General features: G+C 37.0%; 1 protein-coding gene across 1 annotated transcript; it reads right to left on the reverse strand.

Annotated features, from left to right (window-relative positions):
- Nucleotides 1–6,022: 6,022 nt before the first annotated feature.
- Nucleotides 6,023–11,400, reverse strand: SCG2 (secretogranin II). Its single transcript, XM_047723282.1, has 2 exons — nt 11,243–11,400; nt 6,023–8,308 (listed from the first exon to the last, which is right to left on the reverse strand). The coding sequence occupies exon 2, from the start codon at nt 8,292–8,294 to the stop codon at nt 6,441–6,443; it is 1,854 nt and encodes a 617-aa protein (XP_047579238.1). The 5' UTR covers nt 8,295–8,308; nt 11,243–11,400; the 3' UTR covers nt 6,023–6,440.
- Nucleotides 11,401–16,532: the final 5,132 nt, after the last annotated feature.

Consider the following 16,532-nt stretch of genomic DNA (forward strand, 5'->3'; position numbering starts at 1 on the left):
TCATTAATTTCATCATATAAAAATTTTAAGTGGGTCCTAAATCTGTACTGATGTAATAAAATTACTGCTTCTTTGTTCTTTCAACTAGGATTTACCTTGTTTTATTGTTCAAGATTTTTGCCTCTCATTCCCAACTCATTAATTTCATTGATAACTAGTTTCTATGCACTTTCTAGGGAGCTAGAGGTACAACCATGGATAAAGCAAACAACAGCTACCTCCGGAGAGATCACATTCTAGTGGTGGAGGAGTGGGCAGTAAATAAGATAACACTATAAACTAAGAAAGCTAAACGTAGAGAGCCTCGGGGTGGCTCAGTCAGTTAAGGGTCCAGCTCTCATTCTCAAATCAAGTCTTGAACTCAGGGTGGTGAGTTCAAGTCCCAGCTTGGGCTCCATGCTGGGTGTGGAGCCTGCCTTAAAAAAAAAAAAGAAAGAAAGAAAAAGAAAGAATGTTCAATGTAGTGTGTGGTAAAGGAAAGGGTCAAGCAAGGAATGGAGACAGGAAAAGTACGTAGGAGTTGAAATTTGAGGAGGAATGGCATTGAGAAGTCAATATTTGTGCCAAAAACTTAAAATAGGTGAGGGAGAAAAACATGCAGGTATTTTGGGAAATAGCAATTCTGAAAGAGGAAACAGCAAATGGGAAAGTATTGAGGTGGGAATATGCTTGGCATATTCAAGGAACTGAGAAGGCCAGTGCCCATAGAAAGGAGAGCATAATGAAGAGAGTACTAGGAAATGAGTTCAGAGCCAGACCAGGTAGGCACTGATAGATCATAGCAGTAACTTTGGTCTCACTCCTGGGTATCATCAAGATACCTAGATCCTGATCTGGATTATAATTGGGTCATTTTGGTTGCTGTGTTAAGATTTCACCAAAAGGAGAATGGAAGCAGGGAAAACAAATAGGAAGATATTCCAATAACCCAGGTGAGAGATGATCATAATTTATAGCATGTTGGTGATAATGGAGGTGGTAGGAAGATGGATTATAGATCTATTTTGAAGTCAAAACAATAGGATTGGATGCCAGTTCATGAATGAGTTATAAGATAAAGAGAAGAGTTAGGGACAAAAACATAGGTTTTAGTATGAAGAAGTCAAATGGAAAAGTCTGTGAGAGGAGATGGAAGTTTGTCAAGGGGAGGGAAACCAGGGGTTCTTCTATGGCCAAGTTACATGTGAGATATCTATTGGATATCCAATAGGGATGTCATCTAGTCAGTTGAAGTAAAGAGTGTGGAGTTCAGGGAAACATTATGGGCTGGACATACAGATTCACCTAAGGAATGAGAGCAGAAGGAAAGAGAGGAGTTCCAAGGTCTGAGTGCCGGCTTCCAATGTTCAGAGGTTGAAGAGATTTAAAAAAAAAAAAAAAAAAAGACAGTAAAGGATAAGAGAAAGAGTAGCCAGTGAAGTAGAGGGAGAGCCAGGCATGTGCAGTGGCCTGAATACCAAAAAAAATAAGGTGTTTAACAATGCCAAATGCTGCTAGAACAAGTTAGATAAGGACTTGGACTTGATCATCGTACCTAGCAATATAGAAGTCATTGCTGATCTCAACAGGAGCTCAACAGGAGTTTCTGTAGAGAAGTAGAAGTAAAAACCTGACTAAAAGGGGTTTGAGATGTGAGAAAAGAATTTGGTTAAGTACACACAACTCTTTAAAGAGTTTTGGTGTTTATTTTTTTCCCCCAGGGAAGAATAGGCATGAAGCATTGGTATAAGGGCAGGCAGAATCAGAAGTTCTTGCTTGCTTCTTAGGTGTTTCATTGGTTTTGCAGGTGAAAGAAATTGCAAACTATTTGTATGTTGACAAAGATCATCCGGTAGAGAGAACAAAGCTGATGCACAAAAAAGGGGAGAATTTCTCAAGCAAGTTTCTCAAGTAAGCAAGAGGGCAGAATTGAGTGCATAGGTGGAAGGTTTGATAAAGATGGAAGTACAGTTACCCACAAGAGCAGGAAAGCAGGGAACGTATCACCACAGAGGCAGAGAGGTAAACAGAAATGAAGATGACAGGGAGCCTGAGGGGATTCAGTTGGTTAAGTGTCTGCCTTTGGCTCAGGTCATAATCCCAGGGTCCTGGGATTGAGCCCTGCATCTGGCTCCTTGATCAGCAGGGAGCCTGCTTCTCCCTATCCCTCCGCCTGCCAATCCCCTTGCTTGTTCTCTCTCTCTCTTTCTCTGTCAAATAAATAAATAAAATATTTTTTAAAATGGAGATGGGACTCTGTAGACCTTCTCTTCAGATGGCTTCATTTTTCTCAGTGAAACAGGAAGCAAGGTAATCATGCGCATATAGATTGTGGAGGCAGGGTTGAATATTTGTGGATAGAGGGAAAGTATGAAATCACTGTCTAAGGGAAAGAGCCTGAGTAGACAAGGGTATGTTAGAGTTCCAGCACAGCATTATGGACCACTTGAGATCCGTAGGCATGAATTTAAAGTGATATCAGTGTGGTTGTGTGTCTTTCACCTGCGATGTTCAGTTGTAGGAGAAAAGGTAAGAGTGGGTAGAGAATTGGACTTCACTAGAATTCCTAGATTAACAAAGAAACTACAATGAAACACAAGAGAGTTAAGGTTTACAAGGAATATAATGATGAAACCATGAAATTTAAGACTGGCAAGGTGGGTGGTGAAGAATAAAGAGGATGGGAGAGAGTAGAAAGATGGTAGGATCCATGGATAACACCTCATGTGTGGGTGTGGGTGATTATTGGAACTCAGGTCCTAGAGGAAGTGCACTGGAAATATAGAAGGTAGTCCTTAGAGTAAAATGTTTAGGATTTAGATTTAGGTTAGGTCGCAGTTATTGCCGAGAAGAAGACCTGCAAGTAAATAGCTGATGGAGGCTGGTGACTGGAAAGGACTGGAAAGATCGTCTTCAGGGATATTGAAATGGATAAGTATTATGAAGGAGCAGTGTTAAAAGAAGGGAAGGGAGCAGGAGCTACTATCTTTAACAAGTGAGTCACCTGAGGCAAGAAATGAATGCAACAACCAGGGTCATGAGTGGGTACTGAATAACACCTGACATTCGAAGTACCAAATCAATAGGTTGTACATCTTAAATTTATACCAGGGTATTTGTCAAATATATTTCATTTTTTAAAGCCATTATTTGGCTGTTCCAGATGTCCAACATTTTAGCTTGAACCTTACTTGGATTTTATGACCCTTTATTCATGTTTTTAATATATCTTATTTGAATTGGTTTTACTTCCATGTGCATCTAAGATGATTTTCATGAATAAGAAAGTTGTATCTTAACACACAGACACACACACACACACACATGCACACAGAAAACTTGAAAAAATAATGTCCCATAAGTAGCAAAAAGGAGTAAGGAGGAATTTCAAGGGCAACAGCAACCTCAGAGGAGAGAGGAAAGTTTCCTTTAGAGCAAGAAAGTAAAGAGAATATTCAGAGAAAAGGTTGAGGATGCAGGAGATTTTGCTGGTTTTGCTGATGATTGACCTTAAATATCAAAGGACATAATAAAAAAAATGTCATATGATATGGAAAAGAGTAGGAACTGGGGTCAGAAAAGGTGATATACAAGGTTTAGTGGGGTTTGAGTGTGGTAAATGAGGAATAACTTGGAAGTTTTGTCATAAAGGGTGCAATCGGGTTAGTCCTAATTGTTCCTGAGGCAGGTAGTATAGAACAGCTGTGAGTGTTAAGGGGACAGAAGGCTGGTAAGTGGGGGACCTTGGCAAGAGCATAGAGATTGCTAGGCTTCTGACTTCCAGTGGAGGCATGGACCCCCACAAGGGGTGCAGTCTTAGTGCCCAGGCAATTTCTTCTTCTTGCAGTGGTAGCCTGCAGAGGACATCTGTTTGGAGAGCTCAGACTACTCCCTACTTCTGCTGAAGGAGGCTTCTGGGCAGACAAAGAGGCTGTGTTGCTCTAATCCCAATTAATTTGTCATTTACATTCTTAAATGATACTTAGAGCTTTCTGTCTTACACTAGCGAGCAATGTACTAAAGCACTTCTGAAAAAAATCATTGGATCAGAAATAAATCTGATGACTCAGTAGCTGGGGATTTGATGGTATTATAAAAAAGGTAGAGATGCTTGCTGACTGTTGGAAAGAAGTGAGGCAAAGAGTATACATCCCAAATTAAAGTAGCTCCCCAATGGCCAATCCTGATGCCTACAATGTCATCTTAGAGAATCATGGAATTTTAAGTCTGAGACTTTAAGAAAAATGTACCTGGTACATGGTAGCAGAATGAATGCAGGGTTTGCTATCCCACTGATTTGTGTGTAAATTCCAGCCTGGAGACACAGCTGTATCATGTCCAGGAGCATGTGTTCAATTCTTAACCTCTGGATAGAATGTCCAAACATGAGTGAAAGCATTTCTGTTGGGTGGAGTCACGTGCCACATTCTCATTCCTGCTTAGGGTTGGCATGGAAATAGTCACAGGATTGACTTAGAATACTAGGAATGACTTCCTGCATGAAACAGGAAGTTGAAAAGAATATATAAAGGGCAGAAAATACATGTGGGCATCTGCCAAGCATGGCATACAGTATGTACCTAGACCTTAAACCACCCAAATATCCTGGATCTCCCCATAATCTTCAATTCGTAGTACTGTCTAGTGAGGTAGTCTCTATATTGAAAGTATTTGAGTAAAGTATTTAGTATTAATTGATTAGGTGTTAATTAGAAACACTGTAGAGGTAATTTATCTCTAACATCTCTTCCACTTAACAGATTCTAGGCTTCCACAAAATTATGTGATAATTTAGAAAAGAGTCTAGGCAAAATTATGAAGTAGAAAAACCTACTTTCTGTGTTTTCCTCAATGTATGCAGGCCCTCTTTTTGCCTTCTGACCCTTCAAGGATCGCCTCCCCTCCCTACCCCTGGCACGTGCATGCGCGTTCACACACACACACACACACACACACACACACATACATATACATATATACCACAGGTGTGTCACTTGGAAGTAACCCACACTGAGACCTCATGAGTCTCTTATCAACCCACTTCCAAAGTCCCAATTCAGCTGACAGGGCACTTCCCATAGAGACGATGTAGTGAAGTGATGAAGGACTCAGGCTTTGGTAACTCATAACACCAAGTAACTTTGGGGAACTTACTTAACCTTTCTGAGTTTTGCTTCTCTTCATGTAAAACAGTGATAATAGGAGACCTTTGACAGTGTTACAGTACAGACTAAATGAGGTAAAGTGTTTAGTACAGTGCCTGGCACGGAATAGGCATCCAGTAAATAGTAATTATTTATTTCCTTGTTTCTTTTATGACTATTACTGTTGTGTTGCTATGTAAATATTCTTGTGTGCTGCTGCCTTTGTGGTTGTTGTTGATTCCCTGTTGATATGTTAGGATGCTGATATTATTCCCCAACATGATATACATTGTAACAATCACAAACTGCGTAGCCCTCAGGATTCTCTCAAGGACTAAGACAAAAGAGATGGCAACTGGTGTTTTCCACTGTGCCTGTGCTCATTCACTTACCTTACAGTTTGAGGGTCCTTTAGCCCCTCTCAAATCATACAAAAGAGGCATCAGCCTTGTCTTCTGAGGACCAGGGTGATCTGGAAATAAGTAGGTCCCTTCCAAGTCTGTAGTTATTTCTGATACCCCTGAATTAAACATTTTTCCCCCCAAAGCTGGTTATAGGTATGGAAGACTTAAATGTATTTATTTATTTATAAATCAAGGGTGCAAGGTATAACTATGGCAATAGAAGTCTTATTCCATAAATCATATATGTGAGAAAAACCATAGGCAAGTGTTAAGCAGTGGGCTGTTGGAGGACATTGCTTTCTATAAGCACATAGCATAATAATATGTTTACAATTATTTCTTACCTGGATTGGCTGTGGAAGATAAAGATCTTCTCTTTAGGCTCCATAGTCATTGTCTCTGGTTTCCAGAATGAATAGTCCACAGTTGTCGAGAAATAACATTTATTAATCAGCAATTGAACACAGAATAGAAAAGGCCTTGTGAATAAAACTATATATTTATAATGCTTTATTTTTTTTGCTCCAGAACTTCACAAAACACTACAGACAGTAACAAAATAATTCAATAAATATTAAAAACTTTCAAGAGAATTGTAGGACACTCTTTATCGTAAGTGAGCATCAACAATGCCACAGCCATTAAATACACTATAAACACTATCACAGATATCTTTCTTGAATAAGGGATATGATTAATTTTTTTATCCAGAAATCATAACATTGACACATATCCATACACAAGAGAACAGCTCAGAGTAAGTGAAGCAGATACCCCAGTGAAATGGAATCATCTGCCTGTACATCATTTAAAGATATTACAGTGTTAACAGGATAGAAGTCAACACACTAAAGAGAAATGTTGGGGTTTTCTTGGGGTTGGAGGAATAAAGTAGGGCAATTAATGAAAACTCTTACATATTTTCCATTGCTCTCTTAGCAATATGCTCCCTTCCCTTTTCTGCCTTTTCTTGGTTGAGGTATTCCAACACTTTCATTAACAGATCTTCATCCAAGTACTGTCTGTTTGGGGAATCATCATTCTTTGGAGGCCCCACAGGGAGCCTTTTGCTTACCGAGGCCACTTTGTCAGTTTCCTGAGAGCTGCCTTGATTCAAATGCTCTTTGATGGCCTGCTCGATTTGGTCGTCATCCTGTAGATTATCTTCGGATGAAACTTGACTTGGAACTCGCTTCACCTGGTTTGCATTCATGATCTCAGGGTATTTCACTAGCATCCTGGCCAAGTACTCTCCTAATTCTTGATCCTTGTCATTTAGGTTTTCATATGCCATTTGCCTGTTCTCCACATCTGGCATCCAGGCACCTTTAGGAAGCTTGTTTGCTCTAGATCTTCCAGGACCATAGGGGAGTCTTGGCAGAACTTTCTCTCGGTTATACTGACCAGGAAAATATGGAGGCTTTTGGTTTGCTGCACTCTCCATCCCTAAAAGATTTAAAATATCCTCAATAGTGAGCCCATCTGGTAGGGTCTCTGCCACAGCTCGACTAGGTGTTTTGGAGTAGCTATTCTTGGAGAGCATTTTATTTTGGAACAGGTCTGGATGGTCTACATCGACCTCTGAGATGTCATCTAGGTCAACGGGAAGTTCAACCTCCTGCTCTGGTTCCACAGATACATTTGGCTTCTCTCCAGTTTTCAGCATGTCAATTAAGTCTTCAGGGGGTATCTGTAAATTCCTTGAGATTTCAATCAGCTGATAAATAGACTGAGAATCGAGTGGTTTCTCAAAAAGCCTGGTTGCTCTTTCCCCGTTCTGCCCATTCTGTGACCTCCCACTACCTGCAGCATTCACTAACCTTTTCAGATATGCAATTACTTTGGAGACATCATCTGAGAGTTGGTCTTTACTCTCCTTTCGGACATCATCTTGGAGGCTCAGCTGCCCTGAGCGTTTCACTTCATCATTGATTTGTTCATTTTTTTCTGCATTCTCTTTGCTGTCTCTTACCTCTTCCTGGGTTTGACTCTCCACCTTTTCTTCTACTGGGTTCCAATCTTCTCCCCCAACCACATCTTCATAGGCAATGTTATTGGCCTTGTAGATGTCATCTTCATCATCTGTGTAAAGTTTTTGTTCCTCATCAACTCTCTCACGCTTCTGGTTGTTTGGTCCCGTCAGTTTCCCCAGCTCTTGGAACACAGACTCTAGTGTGGCAAGACTTTGAGGAGTATATTGTTCCTCTACTATTTCATTTGTGCGTTTAAAGGGGTTATCCCTGGAATTCTCTTCATACATAGGAGGGAATCGCATGTGCTTGAGCTTCCTCTCTGGCCACTGCTGAGTCTCATAATCATCAGGCATGTCCATTGGAAAGTTCTTTTCTGAATTCAAGGCATAGGGCTTTTCTTTTGGTGTAGACTGAGGCTCATTCTCAGCCTGTCTCAAAGCTTCAAGTATTATCCTCATCCACTCATCTTCACTTAGGGAATCCCTTGTATTTTCTGGCAAGTGACTTTCATCACCATTTTCTTTTTTCTGAAGGGGAACAGAGATACCTTGGTAGGGATTGTAGTCTGGGCTGTTTTCTTCTTTGTGAGCTTGTTGTCGGAGTTTTTCTATGTATTCTAAAGCTCTGATCATTTCAGGACTGGGAAACTTTTGGACATTTTCCAATCTGAGATCTGGTTCCTTCTGAAGCAGCTGATTTCTCTGAAACGAAGCTGCTTCATCCCCAGAGATGAGGAAAATTAAAGGGATGAGAGACAGGGCTGCTCCAAGCCAGTGAGTCTTAGCTTCTGCCATGTTTGAAAGATGTCCTTAAAGCATAGAAAATATGAGTTACTAGAAATGAAAAACTAGAAGACACTATAGCAAAAGAAGTAACTGACCATTGACGGAAAACATATAGCAGACATTATTTCACATTAAACTTAGGATGACTCTTTTTAAAAGCCATACATATTTCCTATATAACCCCCACAAACTAACTACAGGAATCGAGCACAACTGTTATTCAATTGCATCAAGTTTGCATGGCATTCACGTTATTAAAATAATAACAAAAACTGATAATCAGGTCTCTCAAATTTTATTTTTTAATTTACAAAACATGTAGTTAGTTTTTTAGTATGCATTTGCTGTTTAATAAAAAATTTCTAAGCTGATTTTTAGTTCTCTTGTATGACATTCTTATTAAAATCATTGGCCAAAAAAAAAATTAGTTGGCTTAATTTAAAACGTGCATGTACACACACACACACACACCACACACTGATTTCCTTATGGTTGTATAAAAAATCATGTGGTTTAGTTCCTGAATCGCCCATCTAATTTTGTTGTAGAAACACCACAGCAGTGATATTATATATGACAAAGTAATACAGCATCTTAATGTCAATCATACTGAATCATACTTGTGGATGGTCCTATATACATACATTCTTCAGAAATAACTTATTCTCACTCTGACACCAAACCCAACTGACAATTTTAAAATTTCTGTATCTTAATAACCTCCAGAACATTCTCTGGTCCCAGCTAGTAGGCTAACCTAGTAAGTTTCTGTGTAAATTTACTGAAAAAGTAAACTTTTAAAATATCTGTGTTCCATATTTCTTATAATCATTTTATTTGTGACTGTATTGCAAAATGCAATCATAGTTATATTTTTCATCAGCCTTCAAGAATGCATAGTAAATAATAACAGATGCTACAGAGAGAACATAAGTTTTCTTAACCAGTCTATTTCTGAACTTGTGAGTGTTCAGATGCAGCTTGACTTATGTCTGTGTCTATTTTGGTGTGGACCTGTGAAATCTTAAATGACTCATACTGTTAGAAAATCTTAAAATAACCACTATGTAACTTCCAATTTAGATAAACACAGACAATATGTTGAATTCTTCCTACTTAAAAGTCTTCATTCATTTTTTCCTCCAATGCTTTATAATCTCACGTATGAATTAGCAAGGGGATTATTTTTTACATGTTTTACATTCAGCTTGCTAACATTGAAAGACTATTTTAATATTTGCAATTTTTTTGCAAATAAATATGAGGAAAGCTCACAAGTTTGTTCATAATATATTACTTGCATCATGACTTTGTGACATATAAGCTTAGTTTAGTGGGTATGATATTCTGTTAGCTTAGATACCAATTGTAGAAAATATCATTTTTCATCATTTGGTATTTAAGTAATGCTTTCAGTTTTTAGACCCTAACAGTGGTTGCAGTTAAAGAAATTTTTTTAGCATAAATGCATATAATCATTAAAATGATTCCCATTAATTACACTTAATTTACTGAAAGAAAAAGATCTTTAAAGGCATGTCAGAGAAAACTTCTGAAATATTTACTATGAATTTAAGTTTACAATAAGAAATTTTATTCATAGATTCTTAGACTTAAGTAAACATACATTACAATTTCTTCTTTATATTTTTTCAGGATGAATTTATCTTTATCTATTTTCAACATTGGCATTTGAAATAGTAATTTTAAGAACCTTAGTGAACTTATTTTCTTCAAAACCATTATCTTAGGGTTTTCTTAACATGAGTTATGTGCTTGTCTTTAAAATCATTCTTATAGAAGATCTTTATCTTGTAGATTGGCTTTCCTATGGAATTGGGGCAGAATATTTAATGTAGGTATTTAAACCACAGCCTAATATATGCTATCCTCTGGTTATATATAAGATTTCAGTTTGGATGACATAGTTATTGCCTTTGAGTAAGACTCAAGGGATTTCTTTCGCAGGTACCAGTTCTTCTATATACTGAAAAAGGTTTCAACAGCTCTAATATCCTATGTACAATTTGAACTACTGCTTTGTAAACTAAAATGTCTATTCTATTGAAATTAAGACTGGAACCCTGACAAATACAGGGGGATATATCTAATTTGAGCAATTCCACTAGTTAAGATACAGAAAAAAGAAACATGTCCCATTTGTTCAGCAAAATATTCTACAATATCACAACCTCTTTCAACCAAAACATAATAATAATAGCTTACACAGTTATAAAGGTTTTCCTCATGGTAATTCAAAATTATCAACTCTCTGTAATTCAGTCATATTTAACCTCTAACCCAAGATAATATTGCACCCTGAATAAAAGAAAAAAATTGTTCTCAAGATAATTCTAATCTTTCTTTCCTGGGACTAAAACTAGGAAATAACAATGTAAGCCCTTTCAGAGCATATCAGTTCAGAAAATAATTTTATATAGTTTATTAATTTTGAGGTCTTATAAATGTCAGAGGAAAAAAGAAGAACTAGTTCCAAAATTGGTTGTCTCTATGACTAATGTGTTTAACAGCCTTCAGATGATTGGAAACCTACTGCTAATAATATTAAACATATAAATTATATCTCTGGCTTTGTATCTAGTTTTTAAGAGAAGAAACAATACATTAAGGAAAGAAACAAAATATCAGGCTTAGTTAACTTTACATTAATATGAGTATTGACACTAAAATCCTTAACTTTTTCCACACTTCTTACATATGGTTATCCAAATAGCATGATGGTTATAAATATCCAACAGCAAGTGGTACAAATCATAGATTCAATTCTATATGTGCATATATAGTGTCCTTACATTGGTTGAAGAGCAGCAGGTTGCTATTCACTTATTCTATAGATATAAGATTGCCAAACAGTCTTTTTCTTCTTAGCTAGGAATTAAGTAAAAAAACACGCAATTTAGAACTTTCCAGTAAATTGAATGGAAAAGCAGTCTTACCTCCTTTTTATATGGCAGAGGAGGTCCACAGCATGTTCCTCCCAGTCCTCTCGGCGAGCTGCTCGGAGCTGTTTCAGCACCCGGACAGCTCCTCGGCTTATAGGGAGCCGCCGCGCCTGACTCCGCACTGCCACACTGACGTCACCCAGCTCAGCCACAAACCCGAGCACAAGCGAGTTTTTTCAAAGAACCGGAGAGAAAATAATCACTTCATATATTCAAGGGGGGAAAAAAATGCTGCATGCTTACGCCACCTGTCTTTTCGTGTCAAAAATTGCAGTTTTTTTTTCCATCAAAATTTTTGAGGCTTGAAATAAAGTGCTCTGCACAATTTCCCTTAGAAATAAAGAAATCTGTCAGACAGACATGGCTAATTGAAATATAATCTCATCTGTGTTCTAATATCTTGTGATAAGTGTTTCTAGTTGCTGTTGTTTTTGTCGTTATAAAAAAAAGTTTTACACACAAGGACTTTTTTTCTACATTGCCCACAAAGAAATTACATTACCATTCCCTGGTATACTCCAAGAGGAATGGAAGGCACATTATTAATATGAAAAGTCATATTTCATATCATGAACAGAAGCAGCAGTGTTTTCAAACTCACATTTATTTGAATAGAAAAGAATTTTTTCTCTTTTTTATATGATAATAAACTTTAAGGCTCTAATGAGTTGGAATTTTGCTCTAGAGTTTCAGTATAATTTTGAAGCAGCTATTTTCAGGTCTACTAGTTGATAATTCTATATGAATCTGTTGGTATCTTTTACAATATCTATCTCAAAAAGGGAGGCTTGAAGGTTGAATGTTAATGAAAATACTTCCATTAAATAAAAAATGGATTTTTTTTTACTGTTAGAGAAAAATGCAACACATATGTAATGGGAATGCAACTGTATTGAGAGGAATAGCTATAAATATTTTTCTTTTCCTATGGAATCAGATGAACTGAATACCTTTTGGAAATGTGCCAAATCCAGGGAATAATATAGTAGTTAACGCCCAACCTCTTAGATTTGTAATTCATGACCAGTGTCCTGCTTTGCTAGATAACATGATTATTTATTTTAATAATTCATATAGGTCTAAATTTTTAACTATTTTATTAAAGATGTGTTTCCTAAAACCTGTGTGTTTTGAAATATACTTCAAGTATGAAAAGAATCTTACTGTATAAGATTTTATATCTTGTTTAAATGAATAATCAGCTATTGATTTGTCCATTCAATAAGTTGCAATGCCTACTAATCACCAGATACAAAGATGAATTATATATGTATGTTAGCTCATATATGACATCATATATATATATACATATGTATGTATGAAAGCTTTCTATGACATCATATATGTATGACTATATATATGGCTCTTTATATATACTTTTGAGGATCCTTTAGTCTGATGGGGATGACAAACAGATTATTTTTATATAAATTGAAAAGCACTAAGAAAGAGGTTAGCCAGTAGTGTTTGGGAAGCACTGTGGCGAGCCTTTGAGTTCCATCTACAAATTCAAGTGAAAATTTTAAGGGCAAAAAAGCCTCCTGAGAAAAGAAGTCTTTCCTAAGATATCTCATTATCGGGTTTTATTAAAATGATTTCTAACTATGTTAAGTAAACCACAGTAGTCTTGAAATCCTCAAGGAAATAGAAATAGTTTAAAATATTCGGGAAAAAGCAATCTTTGGGAAAATGACCCTTGACTTTTCCTTTCTCCCTTCCTTCCTTCCTTCCTTCTTTCTTTTTTTCCTTCTTTCTTTCCTTCCTTCCTTCCTTCCTTCCTTCCTTCCTTCCTTCCCTGCTCTCTTAATGAAAATATTTGACTTTTCTAAATGACAAGACCACCATCATCTATGGATTGACATGGAGCTCATACAGTCTGAGACTGAAATCCTATGGCCAATTCATCCAATATTTTCGTGTGCCATAATGAGTTTTTAGAGCCAGGTCAAGTGCTAGGTTAGAGAAAAGGTTGAAATCTCCCATGCCTTTCTCAACCACTATCTCAATGATGTCAGCTCTTTTGCTGATATTTTTGTTAGCTTTATATACATAATAACATTTTCTTTAATCTTGATAAATATTTAAGTCACTCTGAGTTTGACCTAATTTGTTTTCTAGTAGTTCTGTGTGGCCAGTTGAACTAACCAGGACCAACACTGCCCCGAGAAAATTCTGCAAGTTTAATCTTGAAGGATCAAACTGGTTCAACATAAGTCTCAATAGCTCTTAAGGAAGTCACTCTTGACAAGGCTAGCTCAGCAATTGAACTTTTTTGACAAGGACCAGAGGCATAGTTCTTCTAAGGCCCCAAAGTCAATCTCTTTCCTTAAGTTAATCATCTAAAATCCACATAGAACCTCATTCAAAAATTCCAGTTAAGATGTCATGAGGCAGCTGCTGGGATGGACCAGCTCCATCAGCTACAGGTGTGGGTAGAGTAATGAGCCATATGCAGGTAACTGAATTCCTGCCTACTGTATGATACTATGATAAGTTCCTATCATTTATTGAGTTCCATTATGTTCCAAGCACTGTGGTTGGAACTTTTACAACCTAATTTAATCCTCATGTAACTACAACAGATGGGTTTTTTTCTCCATTTTGCAGAGGACAAAACTGAAATTCAGAAACACATAAGTCAGCTCCTGTTTCCTCACTCATAACTGGTAGAGGTATGATTTGAACCTAGTTCTTTCCAAAGGTATTTCCATAATAAAGACTATGAATTAGAACTCTGCTGGATTGTAGGAATAGAGAAGTGAGTATGTCATGGATGGAACCATTAAAGATCCAAGTCTAAGAATGTAGCCACTTTGACAAAAATCCTCAGGGGTTGTCCCAGTTGCTCTTCTTGGTCACTCCAGATGGCCTAGGCCCACACTCCTATCTGGGACAACAAAAATGGAAAACAAGAGTTGACATTAGATCACTTTATTGATGTTCTGTGGTATATTATAATGTCTTCCAAACAAGAGAGTAATTACTGAAATTTGGAAAATTCTACTCACCAACAGCCTGTGTTCTATAAATTTTTCAATGAGTTATATTTAATATAGCTCCAGAAATCATTAATATTTTTGCCAGTAGTTATTTTTTCTAAAGGAAACTATTTTCTGAAATAGAAATCTATCTGAAGAAGTTAAAATGTAATATATAGAGAGAAAGCAGTGTTTTTGTTGATGTGAAATCTTTTAGAGCATGTATAATATATTATAGATAACCTATAAATCTTTTTATTACTAAGCCTGAGATAAAATCATTTTAAATATTCCTTACAAAATTTTAATTTTCTGTTAGGTCCAAATTACCAACTATCATTGCTTCTGAGAAACAAAGCTCTATATCTTGAACATTTTCAAAATAATTATGTACTGTGTATGTTAATGGTTTTTACTAAATTAGCTTGAATCCTCACCATGTGCTGTTAAGATCAAGCCAATCATTCACAATTCAAATCTAAGTAATTAGAATGGGCTAATTTGTTTTTATGATCAGATTTTCTTAAATCTTAGTCATTTCATTCTTTGCTATTCAATTTCATATTTCATTTAGAGCAGACTTTGATTTTTTTTTTTTGTTATTTGTACGAGCAATCTTAATAATCTCTCAATTTGAAATGTGTCTCTCTTCCACTCCATTACATTTCCCATTTTGTTTCAATTTATATGAAAGCAATTAAGATTCAGAAGCTAATGTGTTTTCTTTTTCCTCTTTCTCTCCTCCTTCTTCCCTGTCTCCTAACTCCTTCGTCCTTCTCTCCCTTGGGAGATAAGACCCATGGAGGATTCTAGTCTGCAGCATGTATGTATGACCTGAGGTCCTCCAGCACTTGCCAGGGGCACAGGCTGGTCTGCAATGTCTTCCCCAGGCCCCTAAAGGCCTGGGTTACTTCTCATCACTCTTTCCTCACATGTCTGCCTCCCTTCTCTTCTGTTTACTTTTCCTTCTTCATACTCCTTGTTTACTCTTTTCCTCCCTGATGCACTGCTTCCAACATTTATTTAAATGTTTTTCTTTTAGCTGTGGTATACTTCCTTTATTAATAAACGTTCCTGTCATAAGATGACTTTTTTTAAAACTCCCTATCAAAGAAGAATGAAATGTTTTACTACTTCCCTTGCAAAGGCAGAGCCTACCAAACTGCTTTCAGAGAACATATAAATCAGGAACTGGTTACATCTACTACTGTAACTACCTAGTTTCTCAGACAAAGCCCACTAATTCTGAGGCAGGAACTCTGTTTTCTACCACTGTACCCTCACGCCTACCCCGTTGCCTTGCCATAATGGCTGACCAAAATGATTCTGCATAAAATTGAGTTAACATGTCCTCATTTCTACTGTCAAAGCTCCATCTTGGCATGGTTTTGTCCTCTCAGCGTTCTTAGCCAAATGAACTGCCTTTATATGTGAGCTTTGGGCACTGCTAGCAAATTATGTATAGATTTTTTTAAAGATTTTATTTATTTATTTGACAGACAGAAATCACAAGTAGGCAGAGAGGCAGGCGAGGGGGTGGGGAGCAGGCTCTGTGCTGAGCAGAGAGCCCAATGCGGGGCTTGATCCCAGGACGCCGGGATCATGACCTGAGCAGAAAGCAGAGGCTTGAACCCACTGAGCCACCCAGGCGCCCCTGTATAGATTTTGTTTTAAGGAAAATTTTCTTTCACTCTATATTTCCACTCTTTCCCTTATTTTGTAAAACATTTTTTCCAGTATTTGAGTTAAAATTTGAGACTGTACATAAGAAAAATAAGCCATTTATAACTCTAGTATTTGTTTATTCTTGTTGGAGAGGGTGGTTGTTGTTCTTCTTCTTCCTCATTTTCCTCTCACCCTCCCTCTCCTCCTCTTCTTTTCTTTCTTCGTCTTATCAAAGTACTGTATTGCTAGTGGCCCTAGATAGACTAGGTAACATTTAAGGTGCCTTTTAATCCTGAGACACTATGCCTTTTTTTCTTTGCGAAATGGGATTTGGCTGTGAAATTATTTTTGCATTTGCCTGCTAGGTATTAAAATATGATCTTTCTCATAAAGTCTCAATGAGAGCCACTTAAATAAATTTAGGCTTTCTTTTCCATTGCCTTTGGATTCTAGAACCATCTGGTACTTGGAAGAAAAGAAAGTACCATTCCCTTAATCTAATACCATGCATGTTTAAGCATCTGCTCCCTCAATGGATTTTGGGGAAAGAAGTTTATGTACTAGAAGTTGATTACTTTGTTTAAAACAACACTGAATATCTCAATCTTTCAGATTCTCCTGCCATAATTGTTTTGTGAATC

Source organism: Lutra lutra, chromosome 3, assembly GCF_902655055.1.
Source record: "Lutra lutra chromosome 3, mLutLut1.2, whole genome shotgun sequence".
Lineage (NCBI taxonomy): Eukaryota > Metazoa > Chordata > Mammalia > Carnivora > Mustelidae > Lutra > Lutra lutra.

Bases quoted from the DNA above. Each gene is read 5' to 3' on its own strand.
- SCG2 (XM_047723282.1), bottom strand. From the start codon at position 8,294: ATGGCAGAAGCTAAGACTCACTGGCTTGGAGCAGCCCTGTCTCTCATC.